The sequence below is a fragment of the Amblyomma americanum genome, chromosome 2 (assembly GCF_052857255.1).
Source record: "Amblyomma americanum isolate KBUSLIRL-KWMA chromosome 2, ASM5285725v1, whole genome shotgun sequence".
NCBI classification, from domain to species: Eukaryota; Metazoa; Arthropoda; class Arachnida; order Ixodida; family Ixodidae; genus Amblyomma; species Amblyomma americanum.
In genome coordinates, this window is record NC_135498.1 from 75505457 (window position 1) to 75528994 (window position 23538).

The 23538-nt window shown below is 51.2% G+C and overlaps 1 protein-coding gene, 1 non-coding gene and 2 pseudogenes across 2 annotated transcripts; 2 read left to right on the plus strand and 2 right to left on the minus strand.

Annotated features, from left to right (window-relative positions):
• The first annotated feature begins 3454 nt into the window (after nt 1-3454).
• Nucleotides 3455-5243, plus strand: LOC144118330 (uncharacterized; annotated as a pseudogene).
• Nucleotides 5244-5245: 2 nt separating this feature from the next.
• On the plus strand, nt 5246-6595 carry LOC144118333 (uncharacterized; annotated as a pseudogene).
• Nucleotides 6596-21108: 14513 nt separating this feature from the next.
• LOC144118705 (protein D1-like) lies at nt 21109-22071 on the minus strand. The gene has a single exon (XM_077651552.1). The coding sequence runs from the start codon at nt 21891-21893 to the stop codon at nt 21240-21242; it is 654 nt and encodes a 217-aa protein (XP_077507678.1). The 5' UTR covers nt 21894-22071; the 3' UTR covers nt 21109-21239.
• A 1189-nt stretch (nt 22072-23260) lies between these two features.
• TRNAS-ACU (transfer RNA serine (anticodon ACU)) lies at nt 23261-23332 on the minus strand. Its single transcript has one exon. It is a non-coding gene; the product is annotated as a tRNA-Ser (tRNA).
• Nucleotides 23333-23538: the final 206 nt, after the last annotated feature.

Genomic DNA, 23538 nt, shown 5'->3' on the forward strand with positions numbered 1-23538 from the left:
GAGGTTTCATTTTATTCATGTCCATATTTACTTTCCCATAGTGCACTCATAGTGGGGCTCATGCAGGAGAGAGAGAGGGGGGAACTGAAGTTTAATATCTACGGATACGCAGTAGAAAAACTGATTACAGCATGAAAGATACAATAGAATACCAACAATAGAGCAGAGATCAATAAAATAATGTAATGCTGTGCAAGACATTTCTGTTAGAAATTAATTCAATCTCATTGAGTGATTTAGACACGGCTTTGGACGGGTCAGTGGTGCCAGGAAAGTAGCTCTATGTAAGAATTGCAGTCTATCCTGTCGTCCGTGATAAATACATACAACCAGTGCATTTTTAAACATTGCTAAATGTTCTGTCCCGAAGTATACTGCCGGGTACAAAAATTTCAAAAATGAGCAAAAATGAACACGATGCCGTCGTTCCTTCAGCAACGTCACCGAAACATGAACCGAGGCAAGCTCACGTTAACCTCATTGGTTCAGTGGAATGGATGCATCTCATCTGGATATAATAAAAGCCAGGTAATAGCAGAACCCATTCGTCTGTTTGCAAACGTCAAGCAGCGCGCTGCCTATACGGAGGCAGACCGTTTGGCCAAACCGCCGCTGCGATGTGGCGCAAGTGCGCATCGGTGAGAACACGGCAGTGGCGCTCTGTCGTAAGTTTATTTTCGTTTTGAACCGTCGCATGAAGGCCAGTGTAAACTGCGAGCAGCGTCTTTAATGATGGACCTTTTCGCATTTACCGGCCCGGAGCCACTGCATCACCTCTGGCCCTGTTATGTAAGTTTGATCCGGTGAAAAATTATTGAGAATATAGCGAATCTGTTCTGTTGAGTATTTGATACTTAGTTCGGGTTAGTTTATTTTGGGTTGTTAGGCGAACGGCGTCATTGCTGACAGAACGCCTTGCTGACAGAACCTGTCTCTACCGTTTGAAGACTGCAAACCAGGTTATTCATTCCTGCGGCAGTCCCGTGAATGTACTCCGGCAGCCTGCAGTCAGGAATTTTGCTGCCATGCGCATTGCTGGCTATTCTCCAGCCTTCTCTGGCGACGAGAGTAATCTGGCACCGGTGTACCCTTGGGCGACGAAAACACGGGAGTGTCTCTGCCCGCGCACCTGGCTTTTTTTTTTTTAATCTGCTTCTTCTGCGCCACATGCTCTACCTTTAATCTTGCTGCTTAAGGGATGCTTGCGGCATGTGCTCTCCTGGGTTCTTCCTGCCTCTCATACATACCTAACAACTCTGGACAAAAGCAATTTTGGATACGAAAGTGTTTATGAACGCAATTTTTATCTTTTGTAAGATTTCATTATAACAATCAATATATCCACAGGTCTCACGTCGGCAGGTTTGCATTCTTTTTGCTAATAACGTTTTTGCTATCGTCAAAAACGCTCTCCTTTTAGTTTTCTATGACACGCTTAACTACTCGATGCGAGCGATGTTAACACTACAAAGCGAAGATTTTAGTGCATATCGCTAGAATGAATTAAAGTGGCTGTTGGGGAAAGGAAATGATGCAGTATCTGCCTCACATCTGAGTGAACACCTGAACCGCGCCGTAAGGGAAGAGATAAAGCAGGGACGGAGAGAAGAAAATATTTCCGTATCAGTACCCTACAGCTTCCAATATTCAAAATTTCTGTCCAAGAATGTTGGACATGTATCCGCAGGCGGCGAGCCAACAACAGAGGGCACCGGCGATCTCGAACTCATGTTCTCACTCAATTCTTTTGTAGTTGCAGACTCCTTAACTTCCCCCAAATTTCCTCGCGTCGGTCCTGCTTCCCAGGTGCGTACGAAGGAATGAGGCATTGCCGAAAGAAAGAACAGTGGGGCATTTTAATACCTTCCTACACCACAAATTAATTATTACATTATTAATTTGTAGAGGACGGAAGTAATTCATTGCATTACAAATTACTGGCAAAAGTTTATAAACTGTTCTTATTAGAACGAAAAAAGAGCGAACAATGGTGGAGGGAGCTTCATGGTGGTGCTTAGCCGGCGTTTCGACAAGATGGCTTGCTCTCGTCTAGGTAAAGCGTTTATCATTAATGGGGTATAATAGGCCCTTCGCACCTAGGAGCAAGCTCCGGTGTAGAACAAAGGTGTAAGGTGACAACTCAGGTAAAGGGATAAACGTGAAGTTTAAATGTGTTGACCAGCCGGCAAAGCTGCTGAAGAACAAAGATGTAATGCGACAAGTGGGGTAAGGGGATAAACGTGAAGTTTAAATGTGTTGACCAGCCGGGAAAGCTGCTGAAGAGGAATCGCTGGTTTGCCTCCAAAACTCTCATAAATGCTCCAGGCCAGCAGAACGAAATCCGAGGGGTGGGAGAGTGGAAAGATTGTGAACATGGACATGAAAAGATTGGATTATGGTTTATGGGTCTTTAGCGTCCCAAAGCGGCTGAGGCTATGAACGACGCCACAGTGAAGGGCTACGGAAATTTCGACCACCTGGGGTTCTTTAACGTGCACTGACATCGCACAGCACACGGGCCTCTAGAATTTCGCCTCCATCGAAATTCGGCCGCCGCGGCAGGGATCGAACCCGCGTTATTCGGCTCAGCAGCCGAGCGCCATAACCACTGAGCCACCGTCGCGGCTAGACTGTTTCCGCATGGGGAGCTGCGACAGATGGCCTGGTAGAACTCGTTGGGGTCACCTGAAAAACTAAAAGGGTGGTGGTGGTGGTGGTAAAACTATTCAATGCACTGGGGCGGGTTTTAGAGGAGAGTGGAGAGTTTCACCACTCCCGTGCCTGGGTGGTAGTCCTTATTCCGGGACACCATTGGCAGTAGCCGCTGCCCGCGCTCTTTGTACCAGAGCTTCCTGGGACTCCAGGTCCAAGCAGCCGGACAAGGTCGCCTCCCAGCCCTCTCTCGTTGGCTGATTTCCTCTCTTTATTCGCGAATTTTTCTGGCAGGCCCATACCATATGATATGCGTCTGCCACAACTCACAAAATTTACAGTACCCCGAAAAAGTTGGGTCTATGTGTTTTAGAATCGCAGGGCTGTTGGCGAAGCATCTTGGCCGCCTCCGGTAAGATCGTGCATGTTCCAAAATTTGGAATAACAGTCTTACGTCGCTTAGTACGAATTTTGCTTTTCTTCCTACACACACAAGCGCTATAGCAACTTCCTCCGCAGTCTTTATGTTGCGGCCCCGGATGGCTGCCGTGGAGACTGCAGCCCGTCGGCTAGAGTGCACAAGAAATAGGCTGAGTGCCGCGAACGCCCGCCGCTGCCCTTACTTTTGCGTGGCGCTCGGCTCATGGAAAGCTGGTGCGGGGGCGCTGCGGTCGAGGTGGATTGGGAAGCACCGGGTCCCAGTCGGAAAGAAGTGCCGATGGCCGCACGATTGTGATGCACCGTACGTTGTTTTTTGCGTGGAATTTCCTCACCGCGCGGCTGTGCTTGTGATGTGGTTAGTATGCCGACGGACCGGCATCGGTACTCCTATGCGCCTGGCTGTCGCACCGGCTACGCTGGTGTTAAGCCCACTAGGAAACTTTCTTTATTCGGCGTTCCTAAGGATGAAGCTCGTAGGAAGGTATGGGAAAAGAAGCTGCATCGTGCTGACAAACCGCTGGATGAAAAATTTGCTGTGTGTGAACTAAGTTTTGAGGAGCGCTATATTCTCCGTGAGTACGTGCATATGGTGGCCAGGAAAGAAGTTAGGATTCCTCGCGGAGTGCCGGCGCTTGCGAGTGATGCCATGCCGACAATACTGCCAAATGCCCCCAGTGCCGGCGCTTGCGAGTGATGCCATGCCGACAATACTGCCAAATGCCCCCAAGTACCTCATCAAGACAGCCCCGATCGAACGTGCATCTCGTAAACGGGAGGCGTTTGAACAGTTGCATGGTGCAAGACAGGAAAAGAAGAGGGAAGAGAGTCGATGCACTTTACGTGATGGGCTCGCCAAACATTGATGCGGGAAATTTGAATAATCTCAGCACTCCGTCGGCCACGTGGTCCGTACATCATTTTGGAAACTTCGAAGGAACCGTCTACGTGCTCACACACCTCGAGGCACGCACTGAAACGGTGCGCTCGGACAGGGTGGTCCTTTTTAGTCTCGATGAAATGCAGCATGTCTCCTTCAAGACATTTCTCGGGGGAAAATTGGTTTTCAAAGAATTGTAAAAACTCTGAGGGAAGCGGAAGAAGCACTCCTTCATGCCTCAGGTCTAGTTACGTGCCCTAGTGCTATTTATCCATCTGCAATTGTGATAGAGGACTTGACCAAATCGATTCTACAAAAAAAAACAGATGTCGAGCAGGGCACTTTCCCAGCAAAAAATGCATGGTGACAACAGCAAGGAAAGGTAGGTATTACTTCTTTTATAAACTATCAATTGCATGGACCTGCACATTATCTTCATGTATACCTCCGTAGGGGGCTCAAAAAGATGTGAAAGCTGCAAACATTGCCTCCTGTTATAGAGATCAAATCGTACAATTATAGTGCCTTTCCCGCCTAGAGACAGATGCACTGGTTCAGTTAATTTATTAGCGGTCCCTTGTTGCAGCATATTTGTTTCCTAACAAGATGGCACTTGCATCTTCTTCCAGGAGTGCCCTACCTACCCTGTCGCTGCCTGCGAAAAGTTCTCCTCCCGAGATTCTCCTGGCTGAAGAGCCATCGACGCAAACGGGTTAAAACAGTTTCCCAGAAGCTGAGGTCGACTTTGCAAAACCACCGGCGGCTTTCCAAAAAGGTGCTGAGTCAAAAGGCCAAATTGAAAGCATGCGAGCCCAGAATGCTGTAGTGGAAGAAGATGTACTCAAGGAGAAAAATCTCTAAATTACCACCGAAGCAGCAGGAGACCGTGCGGCATTGTTTTGATGCATCAAGAACAAAAAGCCCCAATGGACTGCACTTCACAAATCAATGGATGTTTGAGTGCATTTTGATGAACATGAAGAGTCCAATGCTGCACAGACATATTAGAAGACATAACATCGTTGTTCTTCCTGGCGGTGCGACACTTAGGAAGCACACTGCTTCGTACAGGAATGGATTCGCTTTTTGCAGCAAAGTTCTCGAAACGCTGAAGCAAAAAACAAGCACTGTGGACAAATTCAACCGTCATTGTGGCATCTTAATCGACGAGATGAAACTTTCCGACCATCTTTCTGTGGAGAAATGTGTACGGCTGCAAGGCTTTGTAAACTGGTCAGTTTACTCGTCCCGAATATGCACACCATCCGTGTAGCCATGGTGTCTGTCTATTTTGTCCAGGAAACATTCAATCTTGACAAAGACAACGCACCTTGAAGGCGATGCCAACGTTAAACACCAGCCACCTTGACCCGAATGGTTTCGAAACAAATGAGAGTTTCACTGGCTTTCCAACGTTTTGCGACTTGGTTCTGCGGGGCCTGCACCACTACTAGGATAAACTCGAGGCAAGTTAAAGAAAGGGGGCTATCGATGGAACGGAATCATTCTTCAGGTAGTGAAATATTTAGATTCCGTGTGCCATCCAGTAGCCTTACAGGGATTTTCGAATCAATTTCTTCTGATCGCTGTAGTAATCTTTTTTTCCCAGGATGATGAATCAACTCATTAAATCCATGACATCACGGTTCAGGTCGGAAGCCCTTTGGCCGCACTCACATGTTACTTCTGTGCTCTCGGGCTTCTTCGACTACATCCCCAAGTGGGAGCAGCACACTATCGACAGTTGAGAATTCTTGAGCAAGCCAACAGCTACCGGCCTGAGGGTTATTATTTCTAGAGTGCTCTGCTTGCTCAAATCTATGTCACCAAGGAACTTGGTTACCAATATCTAATGATGTCGACACTCAGCCAAGATCCCTTTGAGAACTTGTTTGGTGCTGTTCGCCAGTCATCAGGGTGTAATGATCACCCAACCCTTGAGCAATTCTAGATTTCTGTTAACAGTCTAAGCTTCTACAGCCTAGCCGAACCAGTTCATGGCACAATTTTTGAAGCATTGGTACTGACATCACTTCTTGACACGACAGATGCACACTGTAGTGAGGATACAAACATGCTTAAAGCAATATATGGGCATATTTCTGAAGGTAATCTCACCAGGGCTGAAAGTGCTGCCTGTGAGTGTCTCCCCACTGAGCACTCCAGCCTTGTCACAAGAGGCAGTGATGCCCACTTAGTACATTATATGGCTGGACATGTTAGCAGAAAATGTGTGAAAAAGTCTGGCCGTGAACTTGTTCTCTTCTTGTAGCTACAGCAGAGGGCAAAAGAAGTGAATGCTCTGGGTTGACACTTTTCTCTGATAAAGGTGGTTTGCTCTAGCCGTCAAAGCAGCTGTTTTACTTTGTAAGCCACTTGGAAAGTGCACTCACTGACTGCTTCAGTGTGAATAAGCTTCACTCTGCAAGCATTTTAGATGTGTTTGCTCTGGTTAAGGCTGAAGAATGGAGTCTTGGCTGCATTCTGGATGAGGCTGAAGTGAATGCCGGCATAGTGAAATTTTATATTGTCACCCGCTTGCACTTCTTCGTGAAGGGAATAAATAAGGCCGAAAAAGAGTGGCGCAAGATACTACAGCACCTGAAAATACGTAGGTGTGTGTAACTTCGTTTGTTGTTTTGTTTACCATTCAGGCTGCCACATTGCTTTTGTATTTTTACCCATGCACATTCTTTCAGAGAATTGTTAATGCTGTCAACTGTTTTATGCGCAATGTATGATATCCCATTTTCTTTCCCAGGTCTCTTATCTTGCAATGGAAAATCTTCTGCATTTTAAACATTCTGAAATGTAATTACTCACTCTATTGTAACAAAATGCTTCTTTGTGGTACTTTAGGTGTGTTTTTTACACATGCTGATGTTATGTTGAAAAATACACATGCTGTTTGTGGTGTTCATTGGTTTGCTTATGCTTTGTGAAACAGTCAATAAAAATGGAGTTCTGTGATTGAATTTAATGAATGTTTTCAGTTGAATTAGCATAAATATTTATTAAAACAATAAATTCGGCCTCCATATTAGGCCTTTGAGAAAGTGTAAAGGTTGGTGACGGAAACGTAAAACTAATTAAGCCACCGCATTAAGAGAGCACCAACATCTTACAAGGTTTGATGCGGTCGGAATGAGATGTTACGTGGTTTCACGCGTTACTTCACGCTCGACACTAGGCTTAAATTGTATTGGACTCAGTGCTGTACACTGGCGTAACAAAGAAGGCGACGGTCGAGTAAATTCCAGCTTCTACAGTTCCGACGGAACGCCTGTCATTGCTGGACTTTCGGCGCATTCCATTTTCAACATGATGCCGTTATCGATACAGACTTGTCTAGGTGATCACCGTGGTCGGAACAAGTTAGGAGTAGTGATTACGCAGCGCGTAATCCGTCCCCGCAGCAGACGCTCCGACCAAGCAATTCCCTCGACAATAATTGATTGCATCTCGGGCACATTTAGCCTGTTACCATGCAGACTGTTATTTAAAGTATATCCATGCAAATTTTCGTCCGTACTTATTTAAACTGTGCTATAATAAAAGTAATAATACATGGCACGACATAATAAGAAAGGCGACAGCCGTGTAAACCAGGGTAGCATGGCGCACGACCTACTACGTAGCCGACATAAAACAAATTGCCAGTCCTTGTAGCTTCCGCTTCCTACACACATTAAATTCAAACTTGCGTTTGCAACAAGACTCGTCTGGGTTGCCACTACGGTTAAACCAAGAAGAAAGACTGCGCGTAGACGCGTAACTTTTGTCACCGTAGCAGACGCTCCAGCCAAGCAGCACCCATGACAGTAGTTAGGTGACAACCGGAGACACTTAGCCGATTAGCGCGCCGAACCGCTCATCGTTTGATTTGACAATGTCATTGTAAACTTACGTCCTTTATGTACAACCTAGTTTGCCACCGCAACTCTACCAAAACGCACTAATACGTGCGACGCCGCAGGCTGCAAGGTCGGCTGCACCAAGCCAGGTTGCTCGCAGCGCCTTCTATTCGTTCCATATGCCGCGCCTCGAAAACGCCGCCACGCTCGGGCCACTCAACCTACAGGCATTTCTAGTACACTCCACCTCGGCCGTTCACGACCGAATTAAGCTACTGCCACCCGCCGCATCAACATACGCTGCGTCCACTTTCTCGATATTACCGAACCTCACCTATAGAGCCTCGGCTCACTTGGCCCTGTGTTCTACATTGAACTCCGGGTGCATATTTTTCGGTAAGGGGGGTCCACCAAGGCGTTCCTTTTTTCTTTGTTGAATTCAACTTTCATTTCAATCCCTCTTCCGGGATTTATTCCCACTTTTGCTAGTAAACCCTGCCTGTTTCCGTTGTGCTGAGTCTCTCAATTTGAGAGGCGCGCACCGCCTCCACTACTTCTATTCACGTGTTACGTACCCCTAACCCAAGCAGTCTCTCTATCGAGGTACCCATGGGTAGCTCTAGTGGCTCTTTAATACATTTTCGAATGAGAGTATCTATTTCCTCTCCTTTCTCAGGCTTTTAAATCTAAGTAGGGCGTCGCGTAACTAATTCTACTAATTACGTACGCCTGTATTAGCCTCCGCAAGTTCTTCTCTTTCATTCCCCTACCTTTCAACGCGATTCGTCTTATGATCGAGGCCTGCAGTACGCATCGCGTATTGCTCCAACTTGGTAAGGACCTCCCCGTTGTAGCCATGGGATTGGATTATTAAACCCAAAATCTTTATTTTATGCACATTTAGCTTAGCACACGCATGTCCGCCACCTTAATTTTAATATCCCCGCGTTCTTTACATCGGCGGTGTGTAGGATTTTATGCAAAAAGTTGTGACTTGCGGTGAACACGCGAGGCCTGCTCGTGCCCCCCCCCCCCTTCCACCGGATACGGGCCGGTGTGGTTTCGGCTACTAGGCTTTGTTCCGATGCAACGCCAGCGGTGGGGATGGGCTTGCCGGAACCCGTCCTCTGGGGATGCAAAACCCCATGGGAGTGGCAGCGACTCCCAGGCGACTGTGTGGGCCAGTCGCGCACGTGAGGTCCGGTGCCAGTGCGGAGGCATGCCTGGTTTCACAATCAGGTTGGACTCAAGGAATTTGGCTCGAAAAGCGCTCGAAAATCAAAAGGCCTCTGCACGCGGGGGCGTGCGCGGCTACCGGCTGGCGCGTCGGTTTCTGTTCACGGAGAGGCCAGGTCCGCGCGGGGGTTTTCAGCAGAAGGGCTCCTCCGGAGCGATGTCCTCGGGGAAGCAGCCAGGGATGGCTGACCGCGGGGCCGTGAGGCCGGAGCGCGGGACGCCGAGGTACAGGGGACCTTAGTACGACCAATGCGAAAACCGTCGGAGTTTTGGAGTAGCGGTGGAGTAGGCCCGGGTTATCTCACCCTCGGCCAGGTTCTTGGCTTGTGGCCTGGTCAGCCCGGCCCTGAACACTCCCTCCTCAGTAGGTGTGGAGCAAGCTAGGGGAGGAAATAAGTGCAAGAAGCACAGGTGGTACCCCGGGAAGCTAATTCCATTGGCTGGATCCACCACACATACTTCCGGAGTCTGAAAAACCGCGAAAAGCACTTGACGGTTAGTAGCTGGGCAGCGTTTCGCAAGTCCGAACCGGACCCCTAAAGTCGTGGAGGAGCCCGAGGCAGCTGCCTCTGTTAGGATTCCCGCTCCGGGTCGGAGCTGTTGCGTCGTTGGGTGGTCTGGCATCCCGTGAGTGGAGCCGCACCATTGGTCAACATCGACGCCCTCCCTGTCCTGACCAGACAGGAGTCGAGCAATGATAAAATGAGGGTCAATGTCTCGCTGTCCCCAGTTCCCATCCCATTACCCACAACCCTTCCCTCATTCCCATTCCCACAACCTATGTCCCACCCCCTCCGCTACGTCCCAGGGAAGATCAGGGGAGTCTCCCCCGACCCGCACCCCCGGCTGTGGGTCGCTTAGTAGCATTCCCCCCTCATTTTTCTTATTTTCCCACCTACGGGTGGCAAAAGCACAACATTGCCTTCGGGCCTTTTCATCTATATTACGATTGGGTTAAGCCTGTTATACTTAAGTGGCACAGGCAGGGGCCTATTGGTTTACATTCTTTTTTGGCTGCCCCACCCTATTTTTGTTGTGGCCTGTCTACACGCGATACATTACTGGAGCGGGGCGTCCTTGCTTCTTTCGGACTCATTTACTCTATATGTTTTGGCCTGTAACCGCTCTTCCGTGTGTGCATCACTCCCTCGGTTGACTCAGAGATTTTTATCGTCCGCGTGCATGCTGAAATTTATCCCTGCTAGCTCATCTAATGTGCTCGGGAGGCCTCTCATTGCCACGTCGAATAGAAACGGCAACAATACCGATTCCTGCGGCGTGCCCATGCTTCCCAGGTCAAAAGGGGGGGGGGGGGATAATTCTAAGCTTTGGAATGTCATACAGGCTTTCTTGCCCCATGGGAAGTCCTTGATATCTTCGTAAATTCTCTTCCCCACTCACAGCTCGTGTAGCCCATGGAGGATCGCGTCATGTTTTAAAAACGCTTTTGTGAGGCCTAGTCCCAAAATTACTTTCGCGTCTCTGGAGCGCGAGTCTATGATGTTCTGTTTAAGTGGAAGCATCACGTCCTGCGTGCACAAGTGTGGCCGGAAACCGACCATCTCGTGCGGCCACAGGTTGCTTTGCTGCATGAAGCCCGTCAGACTTGCTTGCACGACGTGCTCTATCGATTTCCCTACGCATGACGTAAGGGAAATTGGCCTTAGGTTGTCTAGCTGCAGGGGTTTTCCCGACTTCGGTAAGAGTATAATGTTGGCTGTCTTCCATTGTTCTGGAAGCTTACCTTAATTCCGAACTTCTCCAATATATTCTGTTAAGAGTCTAATTATTCATCACCTAAATTTCTTAGCATCTTATTGCACACATCAGCATCACGGAGGAACAGGTTGACTTTGCTCTCCTCAGGAGAGACGACGGATGCCTCGTGGCTAGCAGTGCGGTTAGAATTAAAATTTTATGTAACGGCCGGTATGTTTCGTCGCGACCAACATATTCTTTTGGGGCGATCGGCCGCTTTCATGGGGGCCTGCCAGTACCCAGAACGTAAATCGAGGGACGAAAAGAGCTCCGCCCCTTGCAAACAGCCCAGAGCGTCGTCTATGCGTGGAAGGGGATAGACATCCTTGCGCGTAATCTTATTAAGGCGGCGGTAATCGACAGAGAAGCGTATGACGCCATCTTTATTTTTCACACGGACAACAGGCGATGCCAAAGGGCTACTTGAGGGCTGAATGACGCCGTTTTGAAGCATTTGGTACACCTGCTCTGTAATAGGCTAATGCTCGGTTGGAGACACACGATAGGGGCGCGGTCACACCGGCGCGTGGGCACCAGTGTGGATGCGGTGGGTGACGATGGAAGTTCGGCTCAAGGCGCTTTGGTGAGCATCGAAGGAAAAGCGAAATTGATGAAGGTGGGCGAGAAGCTGTGTTCTTTGCGGCGGGGGAAGATCGGCGTCGATGGAGCGCAAGAGCAATGAAATAGAAGAGGGTCAGGCGTAGAGGCATGCAGGTGGCCTGAGCGCGTTCAGGGCGAGGGGCGGCGTATAGTCGGCCTCCTCGCGGGTGAGCAGAGATGCGATGGGCTACACACTGCCGAGGCATTCAGCAACGCGCAGAGCGGTAGGGCAGGAAAACGGGTTAGAGACTAAAAGTCGTCACCGTTAGAATTGCAAGAAAGGCGAACAAGAAAGGGTGAGCATGGGGGAATGTCGATGTCTTCGGCGGCGAGGGCTTTAACACATGCAACAGAAGGAGTAGCGTCCAGCAAAGGATTGGGCAGAGAAGAGAACCCGACTTCCGCTCGAGCACAATCGATGATAGCTTTTGGTGGCAGAGGAGATCCCAGCCCAGAATAACAGGATGGGAACCGGAAGGCAGCACGACGAATCCCATCGTGTAGAGGGAGTCCTGAATCAGAACTCGAGCAGTATACGTTGCGGACGACCAAGACAGAAATGCCCTCGACAGAAATTTCGATCGGATTAGCAGGGGACATGCGAGGCCTCTGAAAGTTCGACGGGAACGCAGTTCTCGCCTCAGGAACTGCGGCACCCAGTTTTCCTCCTGAATAGTATTGGGGCGACGTCGCATAGGAGAAATGGAGCGGCGCCTCGGTGAAGGTTAACGGATCTAGAAAGGGCCGAACGGTCAGGAGAAAAAGGACGACTTGGCGGCGACTCAGCAGGCCCGGAGTACTGACTTGTGGAAGGCAACTACGCGGGAGCTTGCGGAGGTGGTGCGTAGACTGGGAGACGACGACGGCAAAGCCGGGCCACATGACCAGGCAAGCCGCAATTGTAGCAGATGGGCCAGTTGTCGATGGTGCGCCAGGGATTGCTGACTCGCGAAGCCGGCGGAAGAGGAGCCGCCGCTCGCGCAGGTATTGGAGGCAAAGGATAGGTAGGCGGTCGAGGTCTGGCGACGACGTCGGCGTATGTCAGTGGAGCGGCGACAGGTGGTGGCGGATGGGCGGGTGGAAGAGCCTCGGCAACCTGCTCTTGGATGGCGTGTTGAAGAGCCGGAACAAATACGGAGCTCGCTCTGTAGGGCTCGGCAGAAGAGATAGCTGACGCGCCACTTCTTCCCAAGCAAAGTCTTTGATCTGTAGCAGCAGCGATGAGGTGTCAGGTGCTGGTGTCAGTCCAGCAAGCGACTCAACCTGTCGAGGGTGCTGTCGAGTCGGGAGCCTCTGCTTCCGCAGCTCCTCGAAGCTTTGGCAGAGGGTGACGACTTCAGCAACGGTGCGCAAGTCGCGCGCTACCAGCATCTGAAAGGCGTCGTCGTCAACACCCTTCAAAATGTGTTTAATCTTGTCAGCTTCCGACATATTGAGGTTGACACGCTTGCATAGGTCAAGCACATCTTCGATGTAACTTGTGAAACATTCGCCGGCCTGCTGAGGCCGTTCGCGCAAGCGTTGTTCGGCGCGGAGTTTCCGGACAGCAGGACGACCGAACACTTCGGAGAAGGTTGTCTTGAAAGCAGCCCAAGTTCTGATGTGCACCTCGTGGTTCCGATACCGCAGGTTAGCCACGCCGGTGAGATAAAAAATTACGTTATTTAGTTTTCTCGCATCGTCCCATTGGTTGTAAAGGCTCACGTGAGCCAATCTTCGACATCCTGCTCATCGTTCCCGCTGAAGATGGACGGGTCCCGTTGGCGAAGGGAGCCGGCGCAGGTAACAGCTGGGCCCACTTGCATGGCTTGATGTTGAACGTTGTGATGACCCCCATAATGCGCAGGTCCACACGGGACGGAGAGGCAAAGAGACACCGTATGGCTCAGTTTAAACAAACAGGTATATTCAATAATTACACATGATTAAGATTATACATCAGAGGCTGGGGCGTCCGAGCTTACGTGCCGACGACTTCATGGGGGCGATGGAGTGGCTCCGGAGTTGGGCTCGAGCGGTTGCTGGCAGAAGCTGCACGCCGTCGGGCTTCGGCGCTGAAGGCCCTCTTGGCGAACGATGTCGTCCTGAGCGTGCTTCTTCCGTACTGCTTCTCGATTTTTATATCCTCTTCTCCACACTCCCTAGGGTGAGGACGCCCACCCCGGAGGGGAAGGAGGGGGGCTAGGGCTTTCACTTGGGCGCACAAACATACCACCGCACTTATTGTCTCGCCCCCCTCACGTGTTGAGTCCGAGGGAAAGAAGGTTGTCTTCGCGGTAGCGCATAGCGTCGGCTGTGGTACGGCGCGCTCTGGCCCGCTGACAGTTCCCGCGGGTCACCGGCCTCCATTCTTCATCCATCAACTGACACTCGCTCCTCAAGGTAAGGCGCGCTCTGGATCGCTGACAGTTCCCTTGTCCTGGAATGTGCCCGGGAGGGCCGCCCCTGGAACCGCCACGCCAATTGGGGAGGATAAAGCCTGTTTCCCCGCGGCGGCGGCGGCGGGTCCGGTTGGGTCCGATTGGGGCTTAGACCCCTTCGTTCTGGTTGTCACTCTCAACGAGCATGGCTGGGTAATTGATGATGCCTGTCATCTGGGTCTCCGTCTACGCCGCGCCGTCGAACGTGGAACCTCGTAGCACACACAAGGAATGTACCTCGTAGCACACACAAGGAATGTACCTCGTAGCACACACAAGGAATGTACCTCGTAGCACACAAGGAATGTCACACTCGCTCACCCTCCAGAAGAATGTTCTCCGAACATTTGAGTCCCTGCAGCTCCCCTTGTCTTTCTGAATCGCCTCGCACAGTGCGTCCGACAAAACACTTTTCGCTGCACTCAACACCACTGCACAACACCATATGCCTCCGCTGTCATAACTGGCGTCTCCAGGGGCAGCACTGATCTTCTTTTACAGATAAACATGAAACTCAGCACCCAAGCCTCTCCTTTCTAGTCCAAACTGGACGAAATAAATTTACCACAGTTACAAAGGAGCTCCCACTTCTAGCACGATCACGGCACAGACAAAAATATAGATAACGAAAGGAAGTAGGGCAGGTTCTGCATGCGCTCCGCATGCTCTCCTGTGAAGGTGTTACTTAATGACAGAAAGGTTTAACTACTAACTCCGATAACTTAACACATACGCATATAGCAATGTTATGAGCTGCGGCATTACACAATTCTGACCAGTTCACAACTCCGCTCTGTTTACACCATTAGTCCGACTTAGCTTTCCGATTTCGCAGCGGATATCGGCCTTCATGAGTCATACTAAGTAAGTCTGTGACCCTTTGTCTGCTTTGGGACTCGCGAGGGCTCGTGGCAGGAGCCTCTCCTGGCGTTATCTGCGCGGCAACCTCGCGCGCTTCTTCTTCTAGCAATGCATGAAGTAAATCCGGTGGCATTCCGGCCGTCACCTCTGGCGCCTGCCGAACAAATGCAGGAGAGGGCGTTTCTTGCGAACTATCTGCGCGCTCCGCTTCACTTCTGTCCCCATCAAAATCCGCGCTTTCCCTTTCCTCATTTCGTGAATACTGAACCGGTGCCGACTTGAGGCGATTTGCGTGTATCCTTATCAAGCGCCGGTTCACGTCTCGGACTCTGAAGTTTACCGGAGAAAGCTTCTCGACAACCTCGCACGGTCCTCTCCACTTCGTCTGGAACTTACGAGCTAGCCCAATCTGCCTTTGGCAGTTTTCAATGTACACGCTGTCCCCCACATTAAACGGCGCGTCTCTAGCACTGCGATCGTGCACCTCCTTCCTGCGCTTCGCCGCTTTCTTTAAGGCCTCCTTTGCGATGTCCCTCGCCACTTGCAAGCGCGATTCTAGCTCCACCTTATAGTCGTCCAGTGAAGCGTATGGGACACGACGGGGGCCCTCTGGCACTTCACTAGGCTGGTCCGGGTCTCGGCCGTAGAGAAGAAAGAATGGCGATTCGCCCGTGCTCTCGTGTGCTGCGGAATTGTAGGCAAACATTGCATACGGGAGCCACAAGTCCCAGTCCCGCTGGTCGCGCGAAACAAAATGCGACAGGAACCCGGCCACGGTTTGGTTCAGTCGCTCCACCGCGCCGTTGCAAGCCGGATGGTACGGTGTTGTCTGTTTCTTAGCGATTTTAAGCAGCTCGCAAACTCTCCTCATTAGCTGCGACACGAAGTTCGTTCCCCGATCTGTCAAGAGTTGCCTCGGGGGTCCATGTCGGAGCACGATCTGTTCGACAAATGCTCTTGCAACCGTGTCTGCCTTCTGATCTGGGAGTGCTACCGCTTCCGCGTATTTTGAAAGGTGGTCGACAAATACTAAAATGTACTTGTTTCCGGAAGTGGTCGTGGGCAATGGGCCCATTATGTCCATACCTGTCCGCTCGAAGAGAGCCGAAACCTCAGAGAACGGCTGAATTGGAGCTGGTCTTCGTCCCTTGGGTGTTTTTCTTTCGAGACAGGAATGACACTTCGCACAGTAGTCTCTAACATCCTATCGCATGCCACTCCAAAAGTACAAACGCTCCACACGCCTGCGTGTCTTCGCTACGCCAAAATTACCGGCGCATGGCGCATCGTGAAACGCACGAAGAACCCTTTCTGTCCACGACCGAGGTATGACGACTCTCTCCCAAGCGGTTTTCTCTAATCTCCCTTTCCTGGTTGGCCTCGTGCGCCGACACAGGGTGCCGTCTTTGTCAATGAAATAACCTAGCTGTTCGGGGTGAGACCGTGCGCCCTCTAAGCTTTCGATTATTCGCTTCAGGTCAGGATCTTTGCACTGCTCTGTGCGTAATTCGGCGGGGTCGACTACGGGGACAAACTCATCTATAGCTGCCACGGCAGCTGTGCGGCTGAGTGCATCAGCATTCAGATGTGTCTTTCCTGACTTGTGCTCAACTTCAAAGCAGTATTCCTGCAGGTGTAGATTCCATCTAGCGAGTCGCGAGCTAGGGTCCCTGACACTCATCACCCATTTCAGAGGATGGCACTCTGTGACTAGCTTGAATTTGCGGCCGTAAAGGTAGCATCTGAAGTGCTTTACTGCCCAGACAACGGCGAGGCACTCCCTTTCCGTAGCTCCGTACTTTTGCTCTGTGGGGCTCAGCTGTCGGCTAGCAAAAGCAACGGGATGTTCTTGGCCCTCGATAACCTGAGATAGCACGGCACCAACTGCGAACTTTGACGCATCTGTGGCCATAACGAAGGGCAAACAAAAATCCGGGTGGCGCAACAGCGGTGCACTCATTAGCTTCCTTTTCAGGGCCCCAAAAGCATTCTCCGCGTTTTCGTCCCAGCGAAAGGCGACATTTTTGGCTGTTAAGGCGGTGAGCGGCTTAGCGAGCTTGGCGAACTCCTCTATGTGCCTTCGGTAGTAACCGATCAGGCCGAGAAACTGCCGGACCTGGCGGACGCTAGTCGGGGATGGAAAATCCGAGACACACCTTAGTTTCTCAGGGTCTGGTCGCACGCCGTCAGCTGAAACAACGTACCCGAGGTATTTCACCTCGTTTTTGAGGAATTGGCACTTAGAGGGCTTCAGCTTGAGACCCGCTCCTCTTAGTCGCACCAAAACCTGCTCAATATCGCGCAAATGGTTCTCAAAACTGTCACTGTATATGATAATGTCATCCATATACACGAAGCACAGCCTCCCCAGAAGACCTGCCAGGATAACATCAGCGGTTCTCTGCCAGACAGCAGGGCTGTTGGCCAGACCCATCGGCATTCTTTTCCATTCATAGTGCCCTGAGGGCGTGTTGAATGCCGTTTTCTCGGCATCTGCCAGATCCATTGCTATCTGCCAGAATCCCGCCGCCATGTCCACTACCGTGAAGTACCTGGCAGAGCCCAGCTGAGAAAGCGTCTCCTGTATATTGGGGATGAGGTATGGATCGATGCGAGTTACGGCATTTAGTTTGCGGTAGTCCACTACCAATCGATACGAGCCATCTGGCTTTTCCACCAATAGTGCTGGTGCTCCCCAGGGTGACTTTGAGTGTTCGACAATGCCGCGATCAATCAGGTCCTGCACCTGCCGCTCCATCTCCTCACGTTGGGAGTAAGGAATCCTGTACGCACGCTGGTAAACGGGCGATGAAGTGCCGGTTTCTATCCTGTGCTTTATAACGCCACAGCAGCCCAAATCCAGGTTGGACGCGGCGAATACCTCCGAGTAGTCGTTCAGCAAACCAGCCAGAGCCTCCCTCTCCCTGGATTTTACGTGAGAAAGATCGAACGACACCTTTGGAGCAGCCGAAGGACTAGCATGCTCTACAGTTGCGAGTACCGTATCGCTGGGCTCACGTTGCTCTATCGCAGAGGTGAAGAAAGCCAATGTTTTGTTCTTGGGAAGGCTCAGTGGCTGCTGGCTACAGTTAACCACCCGTAGGGGCACTCTGTGGGCGTCATTAACTGTCACGAGGCACGCGGCTGCCTTCAGGCCATTGCTGAGAGAGTCGACCGGCTCAAGCACTCCCACGGCGCCGCTCTCTACATCTGAAGGCACAAACGCGTACAAAATGTGCTCCGACCAAGGAAGGACGACCGCCTCCTCGACCAGCCGGACGGCAACCCGCGAATATACCTTCTCCAATGATCCCACTGTTTGACGGGTGTCAATATCGGTAATGCGAATCTCAGCCCCTCTCCTGTTCAAAAACGGAACTTTTGAGCCGCCCGCATTAACCTCTTCCTCAGAGAATGAGACTACTACCTTCCCTTTTCTCAAAAAATCCTGCCCTAATATACCTGACACTCCGTTTGGCAGAGACACCGTGTCCGGGCATACGTAGCAGGGGTGCTCCAATGCAATTCCGCCGAGAGAGAAGTGTAACCGGTAGAGTCCACTTATGCCAAGAGGATCCCCCGTTATGCCTACAAATTTGGTTGCCATACCACCAGACGCTTCCAACACCTCGCGGTCCCCCTTCCTTCGAAGCGTGTTAAAACTGCTCTCCTTAAGCAATGTCACCTTTGACCCCGTATCTATCAACAATTCCATACAACAACCATTTAACTTGCAACGCACAACAGGGCATGCCTCGTCGGCCACACAAACTACCACCACCTCATCATCTACTGCTCCCTCCCCACGCTCCTCAGGCTGGGGAGGACTATCTAGTTTTTTGTCTCGGTATCTGGAGCCCCGCTGTAGGCTTGCTTAGGGCGTGTCTCGCCTGCTTCTCTTTGTGGCTCCCCACGGCGCACGTTTTGGCAGAACCTGGCGATGTGTCCGCGACCCTGGCCAGCGAAGCATACGATTTCTTCAAAATCTCGCATACCGCGCCTGTAGCTTTGTGGCGGTCTCCGGTTTCCAGCGAATGGGCGCTGTTGAGCGCGCGCTTCAACCTGGCATTCTACCTGCTGAGATAGCAGCTGTTCTAAGCGATCTAACCGCTCTGTCAAGAGAGCAACCTCAGGGTTGAGCACCGCTCTCTCTATGACGCGTACTCTCTCTGCGGCTGTCGTTAACGCCTCATTTTGTTCCTCATCCAATGCGGCCTCCACGGCTTGGTCGAAATTGCTCGGCTTGCGCGAGAGCACGAACCGGCGCACGGGTTCTTGCAGACCAGCCACGAACAAAGCGGTCATTTCCTCTTTAAGTATATCCTCCGCGTATTTCTTCTTAAGCTGGTCTCCTTCCTCCTCCCTGCTTAACGTATCGCGCGCTAAGCGCTGAAGCCGCGACGCAAACGTTCGCACGTCCTCCCCTACCATCTGTCCGGCGTCACGGAACCTCTGTACTCGCACGTGACGTGGTTCAGTGTCAAAATGCTCAAACGCGAGCTTCTTAAATTCCGCAAATGATTTTGTGGATTTTACTTTTTCGTCTCGCCATGCAAAATCATGAGCAGCTCCTGCCATCTTACACCTCGCCATTCCCAGCATTTGAGCATCGGACCATCCCCCCATTTTCCCAATCTCTTCTAGCATGGAAAAGAAATCGCAGATTGGAACCCCTGTCTTATCTCCCGTAAACGTCGGAATGACGCTTCCTAATGCCAGCATGCTTGCTCCGAGCGACGGCTGTGGAGTGGGAGCTCCCTCAGATAAAGACTTTTTTTTTTCAAGCCCTCCGGTGCCTCAAGCCTCTCAAATGGGCGTAAAAGTCCCACAATCAGTCCCGTGATTCCCTTTTGATTACAATTTTGAAGTCATGAATGTCGCAGCATTCAGAGGACATTTGCTTTTGAGACCCCACTTCTGACACCAGTGTGATGACCCCCATAATGCGCAGGTCCACACGGGACGGAGAGGCAAAGAGACACCGTATGGCTCAGTTTAAACAAACAGGTATATTCAATAATTACACATGATTAAGATTATACATCAGAGGCTGGGGCGTCCGAGCTTACGTGCCGACGACTTCATGGGGGCGATGGAGTGGCTCCGGAGTTGGGCTCGAGCGGTTGCTGGCAGAAGCTGCACGCCGTCGGGCTTCGGCGCTGAAGGCCCTCTTGGCGAACGATGTCGTCCTGAGCGTGCTTCTTCCGTACTGCTTCTCGATTTTTATATCCTCTTCTCCACACTCCCTAGGGTTAGGACGTCCACGCCGGAGGGGAAGGAGGGGGGCTAGGGCTTTCACTTGGGCGCACAAACATACCACCGCACTTATTGTCTCGCCCCCCTCACGTGTTGAGTCCGAGGGAAAGAAGGTTGTCTTCGCGGTAGCGCATAGCGTCGGCTGTGGTACGGCGCGCTCTGGCCCGCTGACAGTTCCCGCGGGTCACCGGCCTCCATTCTTCATCCATCAACTGACACTCGCTCCTCAAGGTAAGGCGCGCTCTGGATCGCTGACAGTTCCCTTGTCCTGGAATGTGCCCGGGAGGGCCGCCCCTGGAACCGCCACGCCAATTGGGGAGGATAAAGCCTGTTTCCCCGCGGCGGCGGCGGCGGGTCCGGTTGGGTCCGGTTGGGCTTAGACCCCTTCGTTCTGGTTGTCACTCTCAACGAGCATGGCTGGGTAATTGATGATGCCTGTCATCTGGGTCTCCGTCTACGCCGCGCCGTCGAACGTGGAACCTCGTAGCACACACAAGGAATGTACCTCGTAGCACAGACAAGGAATGTACCTCGTAGCACACACAAGGAATGTACCTCGTAGCACACAAGGAATGTCACAACGTCGTGAGGCATCGCAGGTGGCGGGAGAGTACGGTTGCGCAATTCCAGGGCTGTAACCCAGCACCTCCACCAAATGTAAGGCGGGGGTTTATTAAAACGTACGTATAGCGTAAGTACAGCGTAAGGAAATCCAACAATAAGCCTAAACGCCCGGGCGCAAATTACACAATCACAAGCAATAATTTAAATTAGCCGGATTTCGATGAAGGCGAAATTCCAGAGGCCCGTGTACAGTGTGATGTCACTGCACGTTAAAGAACCCAAGGCAGCCGAAATTTCCGGACCTCTTAACTACGGCGTTCATCATAGCCTGAGTCGCTTTGGGACGATAAAACCCCGCAAACCAAACTAATTTAAATTATTTTCAATTTATTTCGAGATAAACATTATATTGCGGTCAGGTTTAATTGGGCTTTTTTTAAACCCCTAAAATCTATTTGCAGGACGCCGGAACGGCTCTGCAACGCTCAGGCTATTTCGCTAAGAAATAGCGCTGAACGAGATGCTGACACAATAAAAAAAACGCTGCGACTGAAATGTGTTTTCATCAAATTTATTTATCGTCATTCACATTACTGGCTGCATTTTCCTGCTTTCATCAAAGTTCACCAATGAGCCAACAGGTGTCTTCAACTAAGCAAACTTTCGGAGCTTTCATCCCATATTCATAAATTCCTGCCGTACTGGTTCGAAGGTTACCTTTCAGGCGTTCTCTGCGTAAAAGAACGTGCCTCCAAATGCGTTACCAGCGTCCAAATTCGCTGCAAAATCTCCCAACTCGAATTTGTTCCTTCGCTTCGGCGCAATGTCGTCGCTCGACACCCACTTGCCACTTTGGCAGTACGCCAAAAACACGTAGCGATGGGGTCCCGTTCCCTCAGGCGGGCTCGGACCGCTGTAAGGCACCGCCTCTTCGCCTTCGTGCAGCCTCTCCGTGCTGTTGGCGTTGAGCACCATCCAATGTACCCTGCTGCGTTCCGTGGGCTGCTCGCGACTTGGCACGTCAGGGTCAACCATGACCAGCGCGAACGGTGGCATGCAGTTGACGGCACCTTTCAAGCTGACCTCTGGGGCTTCCGATGTAGCGGTGGGCATGACCATAGTGTCCTGGGCCACCGTCATGTCCCCGTACCTCACTTTGAGCTCGCCGTAAATTGTATCGGGCAAAGAGAGGTCGTACGCCAGCTCCGATGTCTTCCACACATCCTCGGAGACCGGCTTCAACCAGGTGTCATCCTCAGAGTTCAACCCCTGCCTGGATTTCGACGGGGGCTCAGGCTTGCTGCTAGGCGCCTCTGCTTCTGTACCGCTCCACAATGTCAACAGGAGCAGAGTCGACGGCAGAACGGGCATCATCCTCAAGTACCTTGATCACTAGTGCACAACAGAGAACCTGCGGTAGGACCTACCGCGAGGAGGCTGCAGATTAGTAATGCTGCCGACAGCGCCGCGAATTCACCTCAGCTTCTCCGCCAGGCGTCTTCGAGGCAGTCGCTGCCGTGAAGCTGGCGTCGGTTGCTGGTGCAGTTAATGCGCTCTTCCTGAAGCTTTTCAAATAACAGCTGCGCCGGAGCCCACTATGCTATCTGGGCTGTTATGAGTTTCTAGACAACGCATGTGGATTGCTAATAAACTTTTTTTCGGCGCGCCTTTTACGGAGATTTAACTGCAGCCAGACTCTTTTCATGGTAAAGAATCGTGAATGGATAGTTCGCATTGATTTTCTTGGTGTTGCCGCTCTCTTTTTTTTTTTTTGTTCTCAGTGCTGCTAATGCTGTTGAGGGCTCAAAGCAACAATGGCTCATGCTAAGAAAAAAGAAAAACTAAATGAGAATTCGCTGGAAATCACTTGCGACCAGGACGTGAGAAAAATGTTATTTATGTTTACTACCCACTACAGATTTTAACCAACGGTGCAGGCTAGAAATAAAAAAATTTAATGAACAGCTAATTTTCCTTGGTGCAGCAGACATTAACAGCTAAAAAAACTGTCAATGTATTTAAAAAGCATTCAGCGACGAAACTCTGCCAACTACAGCTCCGACTAGGTTTAATTTGATAGTATTTTAGGGTCCCGTTGACGAGAACAGCGGCGTCCTGTCCGTCCGCGTCACTAAAACGCAGGTGGCCCATCTGTTAGGGCCCCGCCGCGGTGGCTCAGTGGTTAGGGCGCTCGACTACTGATCCGGAGTTCCCGGGTTCGAACCCGACCGCGGCGGCTGTGTTTTTATGGAGGAAAAACGCCGAGGGGCCCGTGTGCTGTGCGATGTCAGTGCACGTTAAAGATCCCCAGGTGGTCGAAATTATTCCGGAGCCCTCCACTACGGCACCTCTTTCTTCCTTTCTTCTTTCACTCCCTGCTTTACCCCGACCCTTTCGGCGCGGTTCAGGTGTCCAACGATATGTGAGACAGATACTGCGCCATTTCCTTTCCCTAAAAAAAACCAATTATTATTATCATCTGTTAGGTTTGTTAGTTATAATAATAATAATAATTGGTTTTTTGGGGAAAGGAAATGGCGCAGTATCTGTCTCATATATCTTTGGACACCTGAACCGCGCTGTAAGAGATGGGATAAAGGAGGGAGTGAAAGAAGAAAGGAAGAGAGAGGTGCCGTAGTGGAGGGCTCCGGAATAATTTCGACCACCTGGGGATCTTTAACGTGCACTGACATCGCACAGCACACGGGCGCCTTAGCGTTTTGTCTCCATATAAACGCAGCCGCCGCGGTCGGGTTCGAACCCGGGAACTCCGGATCAGTAGTCGAGCGCTCTAACCACTGAGCCACCGCGGCGGAAGAAAGGAAGAATAGGTGCCGTAGTGGAGGGCTCCGGCATAATTTCGACCACCTGGGGATCTTTAACGTGCACTGACATCGCACAGCACACGGGCGCCTTAGCGTTTGGTCTCCATATAAACGCAGCCGCCGCGGTCGGGTTCGAACCCGGGAACTCCGGATCAGTAGTCGAGCGCCCTAACCACTGATCCACCGCGGCAAGG

What these genes read in the sequence shown, in the direction of transcription:
- LOC144118705 (XM_077651552.1), bottom strand. Translation starts at nt 21,893, where the DNA reads ATGATGCCCGTTCTGCCGTCGACTCTGCTCCTGTTGACATTGTGGAGC.